Source organism: Nerophis ophidion, linkage group LG03, assembly GCF_033978795.1.
Source record: "Nerophis ophidion isolate RoL-2023_Sa linkage group LG03, RoL_Noph_v1.0, whole genome shotgun sequence".
Taxonomy (NCBI): domain Eukaryota; kingdom Metazoa; phylum Chordata; class Actinopteri; order Syngnathiformes; family Syngnathidae; genus Nerophis; species Nerophis ophidion.
In genome coordinates, this window is record NC_084613.1 from 14424645 (window position 1) to 14449366 (window position 24722).

Below are 24722 nucleotides of genomic sequence, written 5' to 3' on the forward strand. Positions count from 1 at the left end.
TAAGTACAGTTCTGCATAACATTGTATCTTTATTAACATTTATAAATAGTATAATTTGTCTATAACATTGTTATAAGTACAGTTCTGCATAACATTGTATCTTTATTAACATTTATAAATAGTATAATTTGTCTATAACCTTGTTAGAAGTACAACTCTGCACAACATTGTATCTTTAACAATAAATACTAATATTTGTCTATAACATTGTAATAGTACACCTCTGCATAACATTGTATCTTTATTAACGTTTATAAATAGTATCATCTGTCTATAAAATTGATATAAGTACACCTCTGCATAACATTGTATCTTTATTGACATTTATAAATTGTATCATTTGTCTTTAACATTGTTATAAGTACACCTCTGCATATATTTGTGTCTTTAGCAACATTTACAAATAGCATAATTTGCCTATAACATTGTTGTAGGTACACCTCAGCATAACATTGTATACTAAAGAAAAGAAAGGACAAAACTATGGATCAATTTATAACAAAGAAAACCTTTATTAACATGTTTTTGTAGTCTGTAACAGAAAATATTTAAAGTGCATATATTTCCCTGAAAGTAAAACAAAAATCTAATAAATGGGAACTGCTCTTTTTTTCTTCTATTTTGTCTGTTGTTGTTTACAATTAGTATGAGAGACAAGAAGACGGATGTATATTTTTTTATTGCACTCTAACTCATTAATAGAGTTACATAAAAGTTTGCTTACAATGGAGAACACTATTGAGCCCATAAAGTCCTTAAAAAAAACATAAAAAAAGACGCCAAAAATACAAACAACTTTACATGTTGTGACCTGAATATTAACAAGTATTAGCAATCATGAGCTGGTGAGATGCTTTCTCGCATCGGAGTTCGTGAAAGTTTACTCTCGATTATAAAAATAATGCCTCTCACCTGGATAGTAGAAGGATGAGGACATACTCTGACAAGTTGGTCACATTTGGCATCTAATTTGGAGCCGGAAATGGCGAAAAAGAGATGAAAAGGCGTGAGGATTCAGAGTCCTTCTTCATGTTAACAGGAATATATGAACATCCTAACAGTCGGCATCCAAGTGAGAGCAGACATTGAACAGTATGTGATGTTTTATTATGTTTGTTGTTTCTCAAAAAGCCTGCATTGAGCCCTAAGCAGTGATTATTTGTGTGAAATTAATGCACTGCCGAATGCTTAAAATGATCAAATTATGTAAATATTACATGTTATTATTATTGTTACTACGTTATATATATATATATATATACTTATAGCGTGTATATAATTTAATATAATAATATTGTGGGATGTTTTTTAAGTGCTTCATGGGCAGAAAAGAGTGACTCCCATTAGCTGAATGGTTAGCTGACTTTTGCTATCCTTTATTTATGATTTAGAATGCATTAAAAAACATGTGTTCTTTTCTCACATAAGGCTTGTGAATGATAGGCAAAATAAAAAAAAGTGCATTTCCACTTTAAACTATTAAAACATTTTTGACAGACTTGAACTATCTGATAGTGAAAAATTTAATTAAATAAACTCAATAAATAATAATACAATTCAAACTCAAAATGAAGAAGTCGGGGTTAATGGCTACAACGAGCACGTTTTGGAGTGCAGCTTTTTCAAGCGTGATACTGATAAAGCACGCCCTGGCTTTGCACTGCACCCACCCACTATTTGAGAAGGACTGCATTAACATAAAAATATTGAATTATTTAAGAATGTATGCATATGTGCATGAAAGATCATCTTTAATTTTTCGAGTTCAAAAGTTTGCAATGGTTTTATGTTGTTTTTTATGAGACGAAATATTCATAAATAATTATTTGAAGGAGCAAATATTCCTCTTGAGGCTTTATTCAAAGATAGGGACATAAATCAATAGAATTGGAGGATTACATAATTGGTATTAACATGTGGCATGAGCATGGTGTGTTCAGGTGCTCATGTGACATTGAGGGGTGGTGTGTTCAGGTGCTCACGTGACAACGCAGCAGCATCACAGCAGGCCGCCGAGCAGGAAGTGAGGACGCAGCACAGACAGGATGGGGCCGCGGGGCGCTCCCGCCAGGCAGTACGCCTCATCTGCGCTGACGTCGTGGGAACGCAGCGTCTTCAGCGCGTCGCTGCAGCGGTCCCTGCCGCCGCGGCACGTCATAGCGATGATGCTGAGTGGACTGTCGAAGACGCCGAACCGGCGCCGCATGGCCCCCAACCGACACCAGAAATGCTGTGGGACGCCAGAACGTGAACGCTGGTCGAGGTGCCCGTGGGTGTGTGACGATACCTGAGCAGCTTGGCTGTCTGCCGGCGTCGGGCTTTCGTCGCCACAGAACAAGACTCTGAGCTGCTCCGATGGACACAAGGACGTCTGCTGGTCCAACAGCGCTGACAGAACACCTGAGCAAGACCAAGCACATCGGGGATGTCAAACTCCTTTTTATTGAGGGCCGCAATTAACGTGACGGACTACGTTAAATGAAGTGAAGGACCACGTTAAATGAAGTGACGGACCACGTTAAATGAAGTGACCGACCACGTTAAATGAAGTGACGGACCACGTTAAATGAAGTAACGGACCACGTTAAATGAAGTGACGGACCACGTTAAATGAAGTGACGGACCACGTTAAATGAAGTGACCGACCACGTTAAATGAAGTGACGGACCACGTTAAATGAAGTAACGGACCACGTTAAATGAAGTGACGGACCACGTTAAATGAAGTGACGGACCACGTTAAATGAAGTGACGGACCACGTTAAATGAAGTGACGAACCACGTTAAATGAAGTGACGGACGACATTAAATGAAGTGACGGACCACGTTATATGAAGTAACAGACCACGTAATATGAAGAGACGGACCACGATGAATGAAGTGACGGACCACGTTAAATGAAGTGACGGACCACGTTAAATGAAGTGACGGACCACGTTAAATGAAGTGACGAACCACGTTAAATGAAGTGACGAACCACGTTAAATGAAGTGACGGACCACGTTAAATGAAGTGACGGACCACGTTAAATGAAGTGACGGACCACGTTAAATGAAGTGACGGACCACGTTAAATGAAGTGACGGACCACGTTAAATGAAGTGACGGACGACATTAAATGAAGTGACGGACCACGTTATATGAAGTAACAGACCACGTAATATGAAGAGACGGACCACGATGAATGAAGTTACGGACCACGATAAATGAAGTGACGGACGACATTAAATGAAGTGACGGACCACGTTATATGAAGTAACAGACCACGTAATATGAAGAGACGGACCACGATGAATGAAGTTACGGACCACGATAAATGAAGTGACGGACGACATTAAATGAAGTGACGGACCACGTTATATGAAGTAACAGACCACGTAATATGAAGAGACGGACCACGATGAATGAAGTTACGGACCACGATAAATGAAGTGACGGACCACGTTATATGAAGTGAGGGACCACGTTATATGAAGTGAGGGACCACTTTAAATGAAGTGACGGCCCACTTTAAATGAAGTGACGGACTACGTTAAATGAAGTGACGGACCACGTAATATGAAGTGACGGACCAGGATGAATGAAGTGACGGACCACGATAAATGAAGTGACGGACCACATTAAATGAAGTGACGGACCACGTTAAATGAAGTGACTGACCACGTTAAATGAAGTGACGGACAACGTTATATGAAGGGACGGACCACGTTAAATGAAGTGACGGACCACGTTATATGAAGGGGCGGACCACGTTAAATGAAGTGACTGACCACGTTATATGAAGTGACGAACCACGTTAAATGAAGTGATGAACCACGTTAAATGAAGTGACGGACGACGTTAAATGAAGTGACTGACCACGTTAAATGAAGTGACGGACAACGTTATATGAAGGGACGGACCACGTTAAATGAAGTGACGGACCACGTTGTATGAAGGGACGGACCACGTTAAATGAAGTGACGGACCACGTTATATGAAGTGACGAACCACGTTAAATGAAGTGACGAACCACGTTAAATGAAGTGACGGACGACGTTAAATGAAGTGACGGACCACGTTATATGAAGGGACGGACCACGTTAAATGAAGTGACGGACCACGTTATATGAAGTGACGAACCAGTTAAATGAAGTGACGAACCACGTTAAATGAAGTGACGGACGACGTTAAATGAAGTGACGGACCACGTTATATGAAGTTACAGACCACGTAATATGAAGAGACGGACCACGATGAATGAAGTTACGGACCACGATAAATGAAGTGACGGACCACGTTATATGAAATAACGGACCACGTAATATGAAGTGACGGACCACGATGAATGAAGTGACGGACCACGATAAATGAAGTGACGGACCACAATGAATGAAGTGACGGACCACGATGAATGAAGTGACGGACCACGATGAATGAAGTGACGGACCACGTTATATGAAGTGACGGACCACGTTATATGAAGTGACGGACCACGTTATATGAAGTGAGGGACCACGTTATATGAAGTGAGGGACCACTTTAAATGAAGTGACGGACTACGTTAAATGAAGTGACGGACTACGTTAAATGAAGTGACGGACCACGTTAAATGAAGTGAAGGATCACGTTATATGAAGTGACGGACCACGTATATGAGGTGACAGACCACGTTAAATGAAGTGACGAGCCACTTTAAGTAAAGAGACCAACCACGTATACAAAGTGACGGACCACACAAATTAAGTGACGGACTACATTAAAAAAGTGACAGACCACGTAAACTAAGTGATGGACCACATTAAATGACGTGGCGGGACACGATAAATGAAGTGACATACCATATTAAATGAGTGAAGGACCACATTAAAAAAAGTGACGGACCACAATAAATGAAGTGACAGGTCAACATTAAACGAAGTGACGGACCACATTAAATGCATGACAGACCATATTAAATGGAGTGACAGACCACATTAAATGAAGCGACAGGTCAACATTAAATGACGTAACAGACCACATTTAGGGAGGTAATTCTATAATGCTTCAGAATATGATTTAAAAAAAAGAGACACACTTGCCGTGTGGCCTTCATGACTACTGGAAATGAGAGTCTCAGTAGTCCTCATACATTGGTACCTCTTTGGGAGGCGTGTGAAACCTCATCTTGATGTGTGGACAGGAAAAGCTGCACTTTGTTTTGGAGCAAACTCTCAATGAAGTCGTCCTGGCTGGCAAAACAGAACCTGCTGACTTCCAAACCTGCCACAGAAACACATAAATGTAAACTGCTTCTTCATATACTGAAAAAAGTAAAGACTGGGGGTCCTAAAGACGCTCAAAGCATTCCAATGTAGGCCAATAGATACAGTGCAAGCTCCATTTACAAACCGAAACTCCTCCATTTGCAGACTTTTCTAGAAACTTCTAAGATAGCACCAAGTATTAAAATGCATTATTTTTAAGTGTAAATATACACAGTATGCTGAAAAGTGTTAGCATGCTAATATAAGAGATATTAGCGTTATTCTAAAATGGAGCCACATCCAAAATAAGCTATTGAGCTAGCATTAAACGTTAGCATGCCTTGACCAGACTTTTCTAGAAACTTTTAAGATAGCGCCAAGCATCAAAATGCACTGTTTTTAAGTGTAAACATACAAAATTCGCTGAAAAGTGTAGCATGCTAATATCAGAGACTTTAGCATCATTCGAAGATGGTGCCACATCCAAAATAAGCTATTAAGCTAGCATTAAACGTTAGCATGTCATGACCAGACTTTTCTAGAAACTTCTAAGATGGCACCAAGTATCAAAATGCACTATTTTTAAGTGTAAACATACACAATTCGCTGAAAAGTGTTAGCACGCTAATATAAGAGACATTAGCATGCTATTAAGCTAGCATTAAACGTTAGCATGCCATGACCAGAGTTTTCTAGAAACTTCTAAGATGGCACAAAGTATCAAAATGCACTATTTTTAAGTGTAAACATGCACATTTCGCTGAAAAGTGTTAGCACGCTAATATAAGAGACATTAGCATGCTATTAAGCTAGCATTAAACGTTAGCATGCCATGACCGGACTTTTTTAGAAACTTCTAAGATAGCACCAAGTATTAAAAATGCACTATTTTTAAGTGTAAACATACACAATTCGCCGAAAAGTGTTAGCACGCTAATATAAGAGACATTAGCATTATTCTAAGATGGTGTCACATCCAAAATAAGCTACTAAGCTAGCATTAAATGTTAGCATGCCATGACCAGACTTTTCTAGAAACTTCTAAGATGGCACCAAGCATTAAAATGCAGTATTTTTAAGAGTAAACATACACAATTCGCTGAAAAGTGTTAGCACGCTAATATAAGAGACAGTAACATGCTATTAAGCTAGCATTAAACGTTAGCATTCCAAGACCAAACTTTTCTACAAACTTCTAAGATGGCAGCGAGTATTAAAAATGCACTATTTTTAAGTGTAAACATACACAATTCGCTGAAAAGTGTTAGCACGCTAATATAAGAGACATTAGCATTATTCGAAGATGGTGCCACATCCAAAATAAGCTATTAAGCTAGCACTAAACGTTAGCATGCCATTAAGCTAGCATTAATCATTAGCATGCCATGACCAGACTTTTCTAGAAAGTTCTAAGATAGCACCAAGTATTAAAAATGCACTATTTTTAAGTGTAAACATACACAATTCGCTGAAAAGTGTTAGCACGCTAATATAAGAGACAAGAGTATTATTCTAAGATGGTGCCACATCCAAAATAAGCCATTAAGCTATCGTTAAACATTAGAATGCAAATATTAGCGTGCTAAAATATGCAACGTTAGAATACTTCCAAGATAGTGCCAAGCATCAAAATCCATGATTTTTTGGTTCAAACATACAAATTTAGCTAAGTAGCTAGCATAAAACTTTTGCATGCTAACAACAACACAACATGATGACATTGGACAAGTTAGCGTACTTCTAAGATAGCGCCAAGTATCAAATTTCACTACTTTTAGATGTATACATAAACAATTAGCTGTGAAGCTAGGACAAAACGTCATACCTATATTTAGGGCCCGAGCAGTGGAGCAATCACCGCAAGGACCCTATTGGAATTGCCGTGTTCTTTATTATTTTTCTGGTTTAGAAAACAGCGCCTCCTAGAGGGCCACCAAAAAATATCTTATTTCTCAACTGTGGTCCGTATGGGCCACAGCGGTATATTATTGTAATACACTTTTCCACCACTTGTGGCATCAATGACAATATCCAACAAAAAGAAGCAGTCTGGCGCTAAAGAAGTTTCTAAAGTGCAAAAAATATGACCAAAGTGGTGAAGCTATATTTTCATTTGCACGTGAATTTTATTGACAGTTAATTGAAATAACTTATTAATTTAGTATGATTTATTCAAATTAAACATAATTGTATGTACATTTTTTTTTCTATTAATTTTTCTAATCAGCCTGACCAGAGCCTAATGTCCATCCATCCATTTTCTACCGCTTATTCCCTTTCGGGGTCGCGGGGGGCGCTGGCGCCTATCTCAGCTACAATCGGGCGGAAGGCGGGGTACACCCTGGACAAGTCACCACCTCATCGCAGGGCCAACATTCACACTCACATTCACACACTAGGGCCAATTTAGTGTTGCCAATCAACTTATCCCCAGGTGCATGTCTTTGGAAGTGGGAGGAAGCCGGAGTACCCGGAGGGAACCCACGCATTCACGGGGAGAACATGCAAACTCCACACAGAAAGATCCTCAGCCTGGAATTGAACCCAGGACTGCAGGACCTTCGTATTGTGAGGCAGACCCACTAACCCCTCTGCCACCGTGAAGCCCACGTTAATGTGTTGAATTAATAGATATAACTATTGAATGTGATTAAAATCAAGAGAAAGATTTCGAATTCACAATAAATATTTGTGTGGGCTCCGGACCCCTCTGTAGTGGAACAATTAGGCCCTGAGGTCAAAAGGGTTAAGAACCCCTGCTATAATGTACTGTTAGTAGATTGAATGTTTTTTTTAGTGTTTGTTATTGTAGCAATGTGGTCGTTAAAGTTCGACATTTTTGTGATTTCGGATCATTTGTGAGGGCAGAGCATCGTAATGTGTAAAAACTTTCAATAAAATATATTTGTCGAGGCTGGTACCAACTATCCATCCATCCATTTTCTACCGCTTATTCCCTTTGGGGTTGCGGGGGGCGCTGGTGCCTATCTCAGCTACAATGGGGCGGAAGGCAGGGTACAACCTGGACAAGTCGCCACCTCATCGCAGTGGTACCAACTATACATATTTATATTGTTTCTTATGAAGAAAATTTGCTTCACAGCACAAAATCTGCGATTTACGAGGCCAGTTGAAGAGCAGCAGAGTAGAAAGATTCTAAAATCGATGACGATGAATGACCGTAATGTCTGGTGCTGTTGACGATGCGAGCGCTCTGCCGCTGGCCCCTGCTGTCGGTGGTGATCAGTAGCACGTCGAAGAGCAGCAACTCCTCGGGATTTTCCGCCAGAAGACGTCGATTCACACTCTGCAACGCCTGGGGTGGGGGGGGGGGGGGGGGGGGGGGGAAATCAACGGAGAGAGGCGTTTTATGAACGACTGAGAAAAACCCCCTAGGTAAATATCAAAATAAACTTTTTCCGAAGGCTAATAATAAAGTTGAAAATAAAATGACAATAATGAATGCATCAAACATTCAAGCCTTGAAGAAGCAAGAGTAAGTGCATGAATAAAACGTTAATTATTAAAAGAGTCTACGACTGATTTCGGCGAAGGTTGCCTTCATCCAGTCCTCAAAAACCTGTTAACAAGTCATAAATTCCCTCTGACCCCATGTTGAACTTTCACCTGCAGCAGTAGGAAGGCCACGCCCACGCCGTGCACCTCGTCACCTTCATCGGCAGCCTCGAACACGGCAGAGGACGAGATGGCGACGACCAAGGCTTGATCGGCATCTTTCTGCAAAAATAGCACATTTAGAGCTTTTTTTTGGGGTTTGTCTTATGACTCAACCGGACTATTAAGAAATATTTCTACTTTGTAGAAACATCAGTGTTTCATAATACATCACATTTTCTCTTATTTTGCAAGATAGAACAGCTTTTCTAAGTTAATTATGGAGGAAAGGCTTTGACCAAATTCCTGCACACACAAGCATACCACAAATATGATTCGGAATGGCATTCTTTCATAAGGATGACATCTCCCTTTTCCTTAAATTAGGACGGTCACTACTCTATCATGTGTTGCGAGTAAGTAGAAAGGGACAAGCGGTAGGAAATGGATGGATTGATGGAAGTTTTTTTATTTTTTTTATTATAAACCTTTATTTATAAATTTCAACATTTACAAAAAGTTGAAAATAATAATCAAAGTAAGTACAAAAACAGTACAAAACAGCATGAGTTTTTTTTAAATTCAAAGTAACTAAAACAGAATGCACAAAAAATATATATATATATATATATTAGGGATGTAATGGCACACAAAAATTTCATACAGTTACAAATATGCGCCACACTGTGAACCCACACCAAACAAGAATGACAAACGCATTCCGGGAGAACATCCACACCATAACAAAACATAAACACAACAGAATAAATACCCAGAACCCCTTGCAGCACTAACTCTTCCAGGACGCTACAATATACACTCCCCGCTACCCCTTACACTCCCCCCTCCACCTCAACCCCGATTACACATCAAATATTCCACTTTGAAAAATATTTTTGTGAAAGATTTTGCATATTTTGTGTGTTTGCCATAAAAAAAGTTTTGTTTGACAAAAAAGGGCAGAAAACAAACACACACACAAAACAACGTTAAAAAACCTAAACATTTTTGAAAGGAGGAATAGATCTGAAGTTAATGTAGACTCCAGAGATTAAAGCGTTAAATATAAAATCTGTATATGCCCTGGCACACCATTATCATCATTTCATGACCTGAGCAAAACACTTTTTACACTTTTATACTGAAATAAATACACCTACAACTTATTAAATAAAAACATGGAAAAAACTACCAGCAGCGGTAAAGTTTAGATCCATGAAGGAAAGAAAAATGTGAATGAATGTTTAGAACTGAATACATTTAAATATGCATAGAAATTTGTCTTGTTCTTTTTAATTATTTTTTTTAATGAATTAAGAAATGTTTATGACAACCTTTTTCCAAAACACAATATAGAATCTGAGATATAACAGGACAAGGCATACGTTTATCATTTGTTTTCAAAACGCTTACAAAAAAGTGGGACCCCAAAAAATTTACTGTGGGGCCCCATTTTTATGACTTGATGGGATCCGTGGGCCCCCATTTGGAAAATTCCTAGCGCCAACACTGCTGTCAACAGAGGAGAAAAAAAATGCTTTATTTAAATAAATACATTATTTATAAAACAAGTTCAAGTATCATTGGCAAATTTTCCTTGGCACGCATATATGTGTCCTCTTTTTGGTATTTCAGAATACTGTCAGCCTGCTTTATTGCATACTTGCCAACCCTCCTGAATTTTCACCACGCCGGGGCAATTATTTTGACTCGGGGGCAACAGTAAAAGAAAAAAATGTGTTCTGGGGCCGGTATATCTATTTTTAGGAACACTAATACAAAACCTCACAATAATGTCTGATTGAACGCTAAAAACGTTATGACAGACCGCCTTAAAAAACGTAACGGAATTTTTACTTTTTCTATGAACGATAAAACACTGAATATTGACACAATTTGAACATCACACCCTTTTTCGATCGACATATTTTACAATCGAGTGCAACAAACACTGAAATATGAACGGGAAAGGTACAAATTAAATCCACCAACAATCTGATACATCTGATACATCACTCAGCTGTAGAACTTTGTTGTGAAAATTTCCTTCCGCGTCTGTGGAAACGCTCAAGGTTAGAAAATACATGATGAGAAATGAAGTTTGCGTTTGTTACGTCTCGTCTCGATTACTGTAACGCGATTGTAGCTGAGATTGGCACCAGCGCCCCCGCGACCCCAAAGGGAATAAGCGGTAGAAATGGATGGATGGATTATTTTCGGGTGCCCCCATGTCTAGCATTAAACGATTACAGTTGGTAAAAAATGCGGCTGCTAGACTTTTGACAAGAACAAGAAAGTTTGATCACATTACGTCTATACTGGCTCACCTGCACTGGCTTCCTGTGCACTTAAGATGTGACTTTAAGGTTTTACTACTTACATATAAAATACTACACGGTCTAGCTCCATCCTATCTTGCTGTACCATATGTCCAGGCAAGAAATCTGCGTTCAAAAGACTCCGGCTTATTAGTGATTCCCAGAGCCCAAAAAAAGTCTGCGGGCTATAGAGCGTTTTCCTCCGTTCGGGCTCCAGTACTCTGGAATGCCCCCCCCGGTAACAGTTTGAGATGCTACCTCAGTAGAAGCATTTAAGTCTCATCTTAAAACTAATTTGTATACTTTAGCCTTCAAATAGACCAGTTGATCTGCCGTTTCTTTTCTTTTTCTCCTATGTTCCCCCCTCCCTTGTGGAGGGGGTCCGGTCCGGTGGCCATGGATGAAGTACTGGCTGTCCAGAGGCGGGACCCCGGATGGACCGCTCGCCTGTGTATTGGTTGGGGACATCTCTGCGCTGCTGATCCGCCTCCGCTTGGGATGGTTTCCTGCTAGCTCAACTTTGAACGGGACTATCGCTACTATATTGGATCCACTTTGGTCTGGATTCTCACGGTTATGTTAAATCCACTATGGATTGGACTTTCACAATATCATGATAGATCCGCTCGACATCCATTGCGGTCCTCTCCAAGGTTTCTCATAGTCATCACCGAGCCCACATAAGGTCTAGCTATAAGTCTGAACTACTGCCTGGCTTATAAAAAAAGGGGAAGCCACACAGAGGGAGGGCTTGACCATGTCCTCAACTTCTGTGAAAAGAATCTTTATTATTTTTATTGCAACAACACATCATGCATGCATGTGATTTGTGCAGCCCTTTGAGATACTTGTGATTTAGGGCTATATAAATAAATATTGATTGAGTGATTGAAGTGGCTGGGGAGAGGGAAGTCTGGGCTTCCCTGCTTAGGCTGCTGCCCCTACGACCCGACCTCGGATAAGCGGAAGAAGATGGATGGATGATTGATTGATTGAAGTTCCAAGTTGAAGTAGGGTCTTTAAATTTGTGTCTTATCCAATTAAAATTGAAGGTGTTTTTTAGTGTAGTGAAATCTATAAAGTTTAGACCACCCTAATTGTAATTGTTCATTGTGGATGGAAGGAAGTTGTATTTTTGTAGGACAACTTTTATGACCACTTCCGGTTTACAAATCTACGGGTGGACATAACAACAAGATGTTTTAACTCGAGTACGCCTTTTATTCAATTAATACAATAGTAAAAACACAGTGAACACATATTTAATAGACTTTGATTGTACAAAACATTAGTCAGAGACGATAATGTTTTTTGTGTCGTTTTTTTCGAAGCCTCTAATGGGAATTAAAGATTTCGCTTCAGGTTAAATCATACCTGCCTCACGTCGAAGTTGGGGATGGTGGAGACCATTTTTGCAAGTGTAACTTCACTCCCAAACACCAACTTTAACTTCAAAACAAACTCGCCGGATGAAAAGTTCGTCCATTAAAAAAAAACAGGACTTCCGCCTTTTTGCCGCTTTTTCTTCTTTGACTTGACTGAAATGTGTCCGCTCACCGCCGCCACCTACTGTTCACCGGAAGTCAAACATAACTCCGCGTATTGTTTTTGTTGCTAGATTTTAGAAAATATATTCAAACGCTGTTAAATTAAGTTATGTTTCATAAACATATTCGCCTTCCCCAAAAACAAAAATAAATGTGTTTTATTAGTGACGTGATGACGTCCGTGTGGGTGTGACGTCACAGCCCGGCCCCCTGCCATGATGGTTGACGGTGAAACTGGTCAAACAGGAATCTGCTCGTCCTGTTCAAACTCATTCGTGGACTTGTTGCTTCCAGAGGACTAATATTCCCTCCAGAGAGTCCGGGGGTTGCCTTAGGTAAAGAATTCCCAACTTTGTGTGACGGAGCGATGTACTTTTGTTCTATTTTTTTGGTACATATTTTGCTTCTGAGAGTTCAGGTGTGTCCAGGTGGTCAAGCTCAAAGGTGATTGGCTGACACCGACGTAGGCCACGACGTTTGTTACACTTGACAACTTTGCATTGACGCTATCAAATAAGTTTGTTATTGTTCTTTGAGTTTGTGCAAAACTACTAGTATTACTTCAAATACTGTTTGTTTTTGTGTAGCTATAGTGCTAATAATGTTGCTAACATTAAGGCTACCGTATGTCCTTGAATTGCCGCCAGGGCGCTAATTAATTTAAAACCTCTTGTCACTCCTGCACTTACCAAAGGCATGCGGTAAAAGTAAGCATGTGCTAAGTATTTTAAAACCTGTTCTCACTACGGCACTTACCAAAGGCATGCAGTAAAAATTGGAGTGTGATGTAAGCTTGGACCTTAAATCCTACTGAATAGCTCTTAATCTTCTTCCCTTTATGCGATTTCAAATTACTGGTATTGAAATAAGCCTCCTCTATTTTGAAAATGATGACAGGGGAAGTGTCACTCGTGACGTCACGAGTTTGACCAGGCGGTAATACTAAGCATGCACTAATTATTTTGCGAAGCTAGTTTGATCCGGCAGTAATTCAAGGCAGGCGCGTAATATATGCCCTGCGGCAATTCAAGGAAATACGGTAATTGTCATGAGGCTGACACAATCTAGTGCATTCCTAACATTGTGTGCGTATAAAGCGGCAGCTTCATGCTAAGACTTGGTTCGCAGGCAACGCAGCGACAAAAACCGAGGCTAACCTAGTAGCCATACTGCTAACTGGGGCTAAAACGCAACTTCAAGATGTTCATTTAGCTCACTTTTTTATTGAGGGCCACTTGCAATAATGGCTGCCTTCAGGGGGCCACTAAATTAGAGTGGCGGACCACATAAATGATGTGATAGACCGCGTTGAATGACATGGGGGCCACCCTCAATGAAATGAGGGCAACCGTCAATTACGTGGCGGAATACGTTAAATGATGTGGCAGACTGATAAGTGAAATGGCGGACCACAATAAATTACATGACAGACTACTGTAACTGACATGGGCCACAATTAATGACGTGACAGACCACGATAAATGAGATGGCGGACCACAATGAATGAGATGGCGGGCCACAATAAATGACGTAACAGACTACTATAACTGACTTTGGCAGGCCACAATAAATGACATGACAGACCACTATAAGTGAGACTGTGGACCACAATGAATGAAATTGCGGCCACAATAAATGACGTGACAGACCACTATAAATGGTTTGGCAGACCACGATAAACGAGACGGTGGACCACAATGAAAGAAATGGCGGCCACAATAAATGACGTGACAGACCACTATAAATGGATTGGCAGACCACGATAAACGAGACGGTGGACCACAATGAAAGAAATTGCGGCCACAATAAATGACGTGACAGACCACTATAAATGACATCGCAGGCTACAATAAATGACGAGACAGACTACTATAATCGATATGGCGGGCATCAATAGCTGATGTGGCAGACCACATTGAAGGACACGACAGACCACGATGAGTGAGATGGCGGCCACAATAAATGACGTGACAGACCACTATAAATGAATTTGGCAGACCACGATAAATGAGACGGTGGACCACAATGGATGAAATGGCGGCCACAATAAATGACGTGACAGACCCCAATAAATGACCACGATAAATGAAGTGGCAGATCACTATAAATGACGTAACAGACCACTATAAATGACATCGTGGGCCACGATAAATGACGTGGCAGACCACTATAAATGACTTGGCGAGGCACAATAAATGACGTGACAGACCACTAAAATTAATGTGGCAGGCTACAATAAATGTGACAGCCCACTATAAATGACGTGACGGACCAAGATAAATGACATGGCGGGCCAAATCAAATGACGTGACGGACCACACAAATGTGACGGAACACATTAAACGACATGACGGACCACAATAAATGACATGACTAACCACAATAAATGACATGACGGACCACAATACATGACATGGCGGGCCACTATAAATCAAATTGCGGCCCACAATAAATGACATGACGGACCACAATAAATGACATGACGGACCACAATAAATGACATGACGGACCACAGTAAATAACATGGCGGGCCACAATAAATGACATGCCGGACCACAATAAATCTAATGGCGGACCACGGTAAATGACATGACGGACCACTATAAATGAGATGGCGGGCAAAATAAATGACGCGATAGACCACTATAAATGACGTGACAGACCACTATAAATGACTTGGCGGCGCACAATAAATGACATGACGGACCACTATAAATGATATGACGAACCACAGTAAATGACATAACGGACCACAATAAATGACATGACGGACCACAATACATGACATGGCGGGCCACTATAAATGAAATTGCGGCCCACAATAAATGACATGACGGACCACAATAAATGACATGACGGACCACAATAAATGACATGACGGACCACAATAAATGACATGACGGACCACAATAAATGACATGACGGACCACAGTAAATAACATGGCGGGCCACGATAAATGACATGCCGGACCACAATAAATCTAATGGCGGACCACGGTAAATGACATGACGGACCACTATAAATGAGATGGCGGGCAAAATAAATGACGTGATAGACCACTATAAATGACGTGACGGACCACTATAAATGACTTGGCGGCGCACAATAAATGACATGACAGACCACTATAAATGATATGACGAACCACAGTAAATGACATAATGGACCACAATAAATGACATGACGGACCACAATACATGACATGGCGGGCCACTATAAATGAAATTGCGGCCCACAATAAATGACATGACGGACCACAATAAATGACATGACGGACCACAGTAAATAACATGGCGGGCCAAAATAAATGACATGCCGGACCACAATAAATCTAATGGCGGACCACGGTAAATGACATGACGGACCACTATAAATGAGATGGCGGGCAAAATAAATGATGTGATAGACCACTATAAATGACGTGACAGACCACTATAAATGACTTGGCGGCGCACAATAAATGACATGACGGACCACAATAAATGACATGACGGACCACAATAAATGACATGACAGACCACAATAAATGACATGACGGACCACAGTAAATGACATGACGGACCACAATAAATGACATGGCGGACCACAATAAATGACATGACGGACCACTATAAATGACATGACGGACCACTATAAATGAGATGGCGGGCCATAATAAATGACATGACGGACCACAGTAAATGACATGACGGACCACAATAAATGACATGACGGACCACAATAAATGACATGACGGACCACTATAAATGACATGACGGACCACTGTAAATGACATGACGGACCACAGTAAATGACATGACGGACCACAATAAATGACATGACGGACCACTATAAATGACATGACGGACCACTATAAATGACATGACGGACCACAGTAAATAACATGGCGGGCCACGATAAATGACATGCCGGACCACAATAAATCTAATGGCGGACCACGGTAAATGACATGACGAACCACTATAAATGAGATGGCGGGCAAAATAAATGACGTGACAGACCACTATAAATGACTTGGCGGCGCACAATAAATGACATGACGGACCACAATAAATGACATGACGGACCACAATAAATGACATGACAGACCACAATAAATGACATGACGGACCACAGTAAATGACATGACGGACCACAATAAATGACATGGCGGACCACAATAAATGACATGACGGACCACTATAAATGACATGACGGACCACTATAAATGAGATGGTGGGCCATAATAAATGACATGACGGACCACAGTAAATGACATGACGGACCACAATAAATGACATGACGGACCACTATAAATGACATGACGGACCACTATAAATGACATGACGGACCACTATAAATGACATGACGGACCACAGTAAATAACATGGCGGGCCACGATAAATGACATGCCGGACCACAATAAATCTAATGGCGGACCACGGTAAATGACATGACGAACCACTATAAATGAGATGGCGGGCAAAATAAATGACGTGATAGACCACTATAAATGACGTGACAGACCACTATAAATGACTTGGCGGCGCACAATAAATGACATGACAGACCACTATAAATGATATGACGAACTACAGTAAATGACATAATGGACCACAATAAATGACATGACGGACCACAATACATGACATGGCGGGCCACTATAAATGAAATTGCGGCCCACAATAAATGACATGACGGACCACAATAAATGACATGACGGACCACAGTAAATAACATGGCGGGCCACAATAAATGACATGCCGGACCACAATAAATCTAATGGCGGACCACGGTAAATGACATGACGGACCACTATAAATGAGATGGCGGGCAAAATAAATGACGTGATAGACCACTATAAATGACGTGACAGACCACTATAAATGACTTGGCGGCGCACAATAAATGACATGACGGACCACAATAAATGACATGACGGACCACAATAAATGACATGACGGACCACAGTAAATGACATGACGGACCACAATAAATGACATGGCGGACCATAATAAATGACATGACGGACCACTATAAATGACATGACGGACCACTATAAATGAGATGGCGGGCCATAATAAATGACATGACGGACCACAGTAAATGACATGACGGACCACAATAAATGACATGACGGACCACTATAAATGAGGTGGTGGGCCATAATAAATGACATGACGGACCACTATAAATGAGATGGCGGGCCATAATAAATGACATGACGGACCACAGTAAATGACATGACGGACCACAATAAATGACATGACGGACCACTATAAATGAGGTGGTGGGCCATAATAAATGACATGACGGACCACAGTAAATGACATGACGGACCACAATAAATGACATGACGGACCACTATAAATGACATGACGGACCACTATAAATGAGATGGCGGGCCATAATAAATGACATGACGGACCACATTAAATGACACGGAAGGCCACATTGAATGACATGGCGGTCCACTTAAATGAAGTGACGGACAATTTCAAACGATGTGGCAGGCTATATCTGGCCCCCGGGCTTTGAGTGTGACACCTGTGATGTCGTGTAAACAAACGTTGGAAGACTGCAAAAGCCAAGGAACAGAAGACCTAGTGTTGACCCCTGCGGGACACCGTATTTACTGTAAACATGGACGCACGAATCGGGGCGGAACATGCTGATGACACGGGGATGGACTGGAGTTTATTCCACCAAAACAACTTTAGTTATGCCTCGCTTCCCACCTCAAAAGTAGGATGCATGGGGGTTCAGGAATTCGGAAGTGGATGGAGGTGATTCGTGTTCATCTTTAGTCTGCTGTCCGTGTGACTCGGCAGGTAGACGCTCGTGCTGCCAGCGCCAGGCCTCAGCATGCGCAGGCGTCTGGACCGGATCCGTAACTGGAGCCACAGATGGGGGGACGACCCGGCCGAGTCGCCCAGCACGTCGGACACAGAATGCAACGAGGAGGTGGGAACCCAAGCTCCTTCCTCGCGGGGCCCTGTGAAATTTAGCAAGCGGGCGGGGGAAGGGTGCTTGGTAGTGAACCCGTTGTGTCCCCCAGGTCCTTTCCAGAACACCCCCTGCCCTCCAGGAGGACCCCAAAACCGATCTCAACGAGGTCAAAGGTCATCTCGAGATCACCTTGTTAGAGAAACACTTCTTACGTGAGTTTTGGTTGTCTATTTCAAAGTCTGTTCTAATTTTACAATGCTATCTTTATTGTGCAATGTTAGCATCATAAAATACTTTTAAGTTGGCGCAGAGTTTCAAAAGCCGTGATTTTTAGTTTCGAAGGTTAAAAATCAGATAAGAGCTAGCATAAAATGTGAGCTGACTAATGTTAACATGATAAATATCCGAAAAGTTAGCATACTTTCAAGATAGCCCCAATTATCATAAAAAAAATAGATAAAATGCTAGTATAAAACGATAGGTTGCTAATTTAAGAGAGATGGCGCTAAGTTTCAAAAGCCATGATTTTCAGGGTTAAACAAACAAAATTAAATTGGAAAAAAACAAGCTTAAAATGTTAGCATGCTGACATAAAATGAGTTAGCATACTTCTAAGATGGCGCCAAGTTTCAAAAGCCATGATTTTGTCAAAGAGAAAAAATGTAAAGTATAAAATGTATTTCAAAGTGGAATATTTGATGTGAAACAATTGGATCCTTAAATATGTCAATAATTCATAACAACATTGATTTTGATTCATTACTATTTTTTGAGCAATTACAATTTGAAAAAAAAAAATCACACTAAAATTCCTGGGGATCCAAATGGGGCCCACTCATAAAAGTGTTAAAAATAAGTCTCACTTTTTTCAAATATTTTTTTTTACTTTCAAAACTTCAGTTTGTAGATCAACTTCAGATTCATCGGTCAATTATAAGTATATTTTTTTTATGCCCTTTTTGTCAAAATAAAAAATTAAATAAAAAATAATAATGCATAAAGTATATTTCAAAGTGGAATATTTGATGTGAAATAATTGGATCCTTAAATATGTCAATAATTCATAACAACATTGATTTTGATTCATTATTATTTTTTGAGCAATGACAATTTGAAAAAAAAAAATTAAAACTAAAATTCCTGGGGATCCAAATGGGTCCCACTCATAAAAGTGTTAAAAATAAGTCATACTTTTTAAAAATATTTGTTTTACTTTCAACTCTTCAGTCTCTAGATCAAATTCTGATCTATCGGTCAATTATATGTTTGTATTTTATTTTTTTTATATGTTTTTTATGCCCTTTTTGTAAAGGAGAAAAAATATAAAGTATAAAATATATTTCAAAGTATAATATTTGATGTGAAATCATTGGATCCTTAAATATGTCAATAATTCATAACAACATTGATTTTGATTCGTTATTATTTTTTGAGCAATGACAATTTGAGGAAAAAATCACACTAAAATTCCTGGGGATCAAAACGGGTCCCACTCATAAAAGTGTTCAAAATAAGTCATACTTTTTTAAAATATTTTTTTTACTTTCAACACTTCAGTCCCTAGATCAAATTCTGATCTATTGGTCAATTATATGTTTGTATTTTATTATTTTTTAAATGTTTTTTTATGCCCTTTTTTGTCAAAGAGAAAAAATATAAAGTATAAAATATATTTCAAAGTACAATATTTGATGTGAAATAATTGGATCCCTAAATATGTCAATAATTCATAACATCATTGATTTTGGTTCGTTACTATTTTTTGAGCCATGACAATTTGAAAAATAATCACACTAAAATTCCTGGGGATCCAAACGGGTCCCACTCATAAAAGATTTAAAAATAAGTCAGACATTTTTATTATATTTTTTTTATTTTCAACACTTCAGTCCCTAGATCAACTTCAGATCTATAGGTCAATTATAAGTTTGTATTTAAATTTTTTTTAATGTTTTTTATGCCCTTGTTGTTGAAGAGAAAAAAATAAAAAAAAGTATAAAATAAATTTCTAAGTGGAATATTTGATGTGAAATAATTGGATCCTTAAATAATAATTTTTAACAACATTGATTTTGATTCGTTATTATTTTTTGAGCAATGACAAAAAATCACACTAAAAGTCCTGGGGATCCAAATGGGTCCCACTCATAAAAGTGTTAAAAAAAAGTCATACGTTTTTTAAATATTTTTTTTACTTTCAAAACTTCAGTTTCTAGATCAACTTCAGATCCATCGGTCAATTATAAGTATTTTTTATGCCCTTTTTGTCAAAATTAAAAAAAAATAAAAAAATAATGCATAAAATTTATTTCAAAGTGGAATATTTAATGAAAGAAATAATTGGTTCCTTAAATATGTCAATAATTCATAACAACATTGATTTTGATTCGTTACTATTGTTTGAGCATTGACAATTTTGGGGGGGAAAAAAAATCACACTAAAACTCCTGGGGATCCAAACGGGTCCCACTTATAAAAGTGTTAAAAATAAGACATTTTTGAGCAAGGACAGCTTAAAAAAAGAACAGCCTGCATGGCAGGTTTGTGTGATTCGGGTCAACATAGAAAGTTTTCATCTTTACATGTTTTAAAAAATTAGCTCGGGGGCCACTTTGGACACCACTGCTTTGTGCAATGACTTGGTGACACGTGACCTTGTGAACACAGAGGAGGAGCTGAGGAAACTCCGAGAAGAAGAGAACAGCGTGGACACGCTGCGTGAGGCGCTGGAGAAAGAGCACTGCAGGAACGTGGAGCTGGAGCAGAAGATCAAAAACATGAGTCGCAGGTGCCGCCTTCAAGGCCAGATTAGTCGATGTCCGACTCTGACCTAAACCAACCTTCTCTGTCAACACGTCAGACTTGAAGATGCCACGGGTGCCGCTCCCATAGCTCCGCCTCCACAGGCCCTCGGCGCTGCAGGTGAGCCTCAGGTGCACCAGAGTTGAAATGCTGGCGAGGTGGAGAAGTTTCTGCTTGTATTTTCTCCGCAGAGAAAGACAAGGAGGACATGTACTCCCGCTTCCAGAGGTGGCTCCTCCGCTATTTGGGCGTCGACTTCCAGGACTTCAACTTCCAGCCCGAGGAGGAAGTGGCGGAGCCGGACGAGCAGCTCAGTGCCAGGAGGTGAGCGCCCATCTTGACTGGGCTTGACTACTCAATTTGGTACTGAACGGGTATTGATTCACGCCAAACCAAGCGATACCATACGTTGTTAGTTGCAGACTAAACACTTGGCGGGTAAACAAGAGTATTCGTGTTGTAATTTTCCATGCCAACAAAGCAAGCATGCCTGATAGAAAGCACTCAAGAGTTAGGCTCCACTAGCTCCATGCTAATTTACATTGGGTTTGCCATACACATGCTACTGATTAGCATTAGTGATTTTACATGGCGATTTCAACACCTCCAAATGTGTTAATGAAAATTACGACTAAGATGTACGTCACAATCAAACAGCTACTGTGTAATAACTACAATGCTTACCGTATTAGCACTTTGTGGGGCGCAACAAAAGACAGGCCTGCCAAATTCAATTTAATGGCAAAGACTACTTTACTGACGAGAACAAAACTCACAGAAACGTTAAGGAAACTTTTAGAAAAGTAAAGAATTGTTTTGGTAAAAAGAAAATAATGACAACTTTTGGGAACATTAAAGAAACCTTTTGGAGGAAATTTTTTTTTTGACAAATTAGGGACAATAAGTAAAACGTCTGGAAGAAATTAGGAATACTTTCGAAAAATTTAAGGAAACCTTTTCGGGGAAAAAATACTTTTGGGAAAATTAAGGAAACTTTTGGGGGGAAAAGAAAACTTTTGAGAAAATAGGAAAAAAACTCTGGTAAAAATTAGGAAACTTGGAAAAATAGAAAAAACCTTTGAGAATATAAAGGGAACCTTTGGAAAATTCAGATAAATTTTGGGAAATTAAGGAAAATTTTAAGGTAAAATAAGGAATCTCGTGGAATAACTTAGGAAACCTTACAAAAGAATAAGGGAAAATTAGTGAAAAAAAGGTAAAACTTTCAAGAAAAACAGGAAACTTGTGGAAAAATAGGGAAAATCTTTGGGAAAATGTATGATTCATTTTGGGGAAATTAGAAAAAAAAATGGGTAAAATTAAGGAAACTTTAAAAGGGTTGAAGACTTTTGGGAAAATAGTTGAAAAATTTGAGAAAATTAGGAAATGTTTTATTAAAAACAAGGAAAATATTGGAAAAATAAAGACAACTTTAGAGAAATTTAAGGAAACCTTTTTGGGGAAAAATAATTTTGGGAAAGTTTTGAGGCAAAAAAGAAAACTTTTGGGGAAATAAGGGAAAATTGGAAAAAGCCTCTCATAAAATTGAGTATACTATTGAAAAAATAAACTTTTGAGAAGATCAAGGGAACCTTTTAGAAAATTCTTATACATTTTGGGAAATTAAGGAAAAATCTAAGAAAAAATAAGAAATCTTGTGGAAAAATAAAGAAAACTTTCGGGAGAATAACGGAAAATTAGAAGAAAAAAAAAGGTAAAACTTTTTGAAAAAAACAGGAAACTTGTGTGGAAAAATAGGGAAAATGTTTGGTAAAATGTAGTATTAATTTTGGTAAAATTTGGGGAAAAAAATGAAACTTAGGGTATAATTAAGGAATCTTCTGGGGGGGTAGAAAAGTTTTGGGAAAATAAACTTGAAAATTAGAGAAAATAAGTAAATATTTTACCAAAAAGGAGGAAATTATTGCAAAAATAAGGAAAACTTTCACGAGAAATTTAAGGAAACCTTTTGGTGGGAAAAATACTTTTGGGAAAATTAACGAAAATTAAGGAGAAAAAAACCCTGCTAAAAATGAGGAAACTTTTGGAAAACTAAAGACAACTTTTGAAAAATTCAGGAAACCTGGGAGGGGAAAAAGAAAACTTTTGAGAAAAAAGGGGAACCTTTTGGAAAATTGCGATACATTTTGGGGAAAATAAGGAAGACTTTAAGAATAATTCAGGAATCTTGTGGGAAAATAAGAAAGACTTTTAAGAGAATAAGGAAAAATTATGGGGGGAAAAAGGCAAAACTTTTAAGAAAAATAGGAAACTTGTGGAAAATTAGGGAAAATCTTTGAGAAAATGTAGAAAACTTTCAGGCAAACTAAAGAAACATTTGGGAAAATAAAAAATGTAAATTGGTTAAATGAGGAAAAATTAAAACAAAAACTTTGGGCAAAATTAAGGAAGCATTTTTGATAGGAGAAAAACTTTTGTGAAAATAAAATTGAAAATTATAGAATTTTTTTTATTTTTTCTGAGAACAAATTGAGAAAATATTAGGAAAATACAATGGAAAACCAGAGAAAATAAGGAGCATTAATAAAAAAAGAAGCAAACTATTGGAAAAATAAAGACAACTTTAGGGAAAATCAAGAAAATTCTTTGGAAAAACAAGAAGACTTGAGAAAATTAAAAAAACTTTTGGAAAAAATAAGGAATAAGCTGAACAAACATTTATTGCCACATGAACACACAAAAGCACCAAAACTTGTTACCGTTGAGTACTGGTATGGAGTCCTAGTTTAGGACACTTCCGACTGGTAGGAGCTCACGGACAAGACCCGGGACATGGTGGAGAGACTATGTCTCCTAGCTGGCCTGGGAACGCCTCGGGATCCCCCGGGCTTCTCTGCTTAGGCTGCTGCCTCCGCGACTCCACCTGGGATGAGGGGAAGATGTTTCACAGTCATAACAAATGATTTATTTGTGTCTTTGCAGGCTGACAGAAAACATGAGACGTCTCAGTGAGTAACGAGTGTGCATCTTCACACACTTTGATGACCTCACATTTGGCCAACATGAACGTGTGAAGGTGTGCAGGACACCAGGTGAGATAAACCCAGGTCAGACCTGCTCCTTCTCCTTGTGCGCAGAGAGAGGACTGAGACCCGTGACGAACTTCATGAGGGACTTGTCGGCCCTTTCCAGCTGGTACTCGGTCTACACGTCGGCCATCGCCTTCACTGTGAGTCCAAAGACCTACGGTCTCTTGCTGTTCCAAATTGTTGTTTAGGGGATCTTTTTTGATCCAGAGCTCGTTTTTTTGTAATCCTCTGGGGACGT

At 39.3% G+C, this 24722-nt stretch overlaps 2 protein-coding genes across 4 annotated transcripts in view; one reads left to right on the forward strand and one right to left on the reverse strand.

Moving 5' to 3' along the window:
• Positions 1–488: 488 nt before the first annotated feature.
• Positions 489–12704, reverse strand: LOC133549165 (cytosolic 5'-nucleotidase 1A). Its single transcript, XM_061894330.1, has 6 exons — positions 12531–12704; positions 8851–8961; positions 8404–8539; positions 5117–5239; positions 2288–2400; positions 489–2230 (listed from the first exon to the last, which is right to left on the reverse strand). The coding sequence occupies exons 1-6, from the start codon at positions 12564–12566 to the stop codon at positions 2000–2002; spliced, it is 750 nt and encodes a 249-aa protein (XP_061750314.1). The 5' UTR covers positions 12567–12704; the 3' UTR covers positions 489–1999.
• Positions 12705–12910: 206 nt separating this feature from the next.
• Positions 12911–24722, forward strand: part of LOC133549166 (GRAM domain-containing protein 4-like) — a 30036-nt gene continuing 18224 nt past the window's right edge. For 2 of the 3 annotated variants that reach the window (XM_061894332.1, XM_061894334.1), the window contains exons 1-8: positions 12911–13038; positions 18515–18647; positions 18742–18844; positions 21300–21420; positions 21493–21554; positions 21626–21758; positions 24378–24403; positions 24533–24624. In XM_061894332.1, coding sequence (XP_061750316.1) covers positions 18549–18647; positions 18742–18844; positions 21300–21420; positions 21493–21554; positions 21626–21758; positions 24378–24403; positions 24533–24624 — 636 coding nt within the window. In that variant the 5' untranslated portion in view covers positions 12911–13038; positions 18515–18548. Of the gene's footprint in view, positions 13148–18514; positions 18648–18741; positions 18845–21299; positions 21421–21492; positions 21555–21625; positions 21759–24377; positions 24404–24532; positions 24625–24722 lie in introns of all 3 variants that reach the window. The other variant, XM_061894333.1, reaches the window with a different exon arrangement.

Bases quoted from the DNA above. Each gene is read 5' to 3' on its own strand.
- LOC133549165 (XM_061894330.1), bottom strand. From the start codon at position 12,566: ATGGTCTCCACCATCCCCAACTTCGACGTGAGGCAG. The intron at 8,540-8,850 runs GTGAAAGTTCAA...CCCCCACCCCAG, and splicing joins TGGCCTTCCTACTGCTGCAG to GCGTTGCAGAGTGTGAATCG. The intron at 2,401-5,116 runs GTACCAATGTAT...GGTCTTGCTCAG, and splicing joins TTCACACGCCTCCCAAAGAG to GTGTTCTGTCAGCGCTGTTG.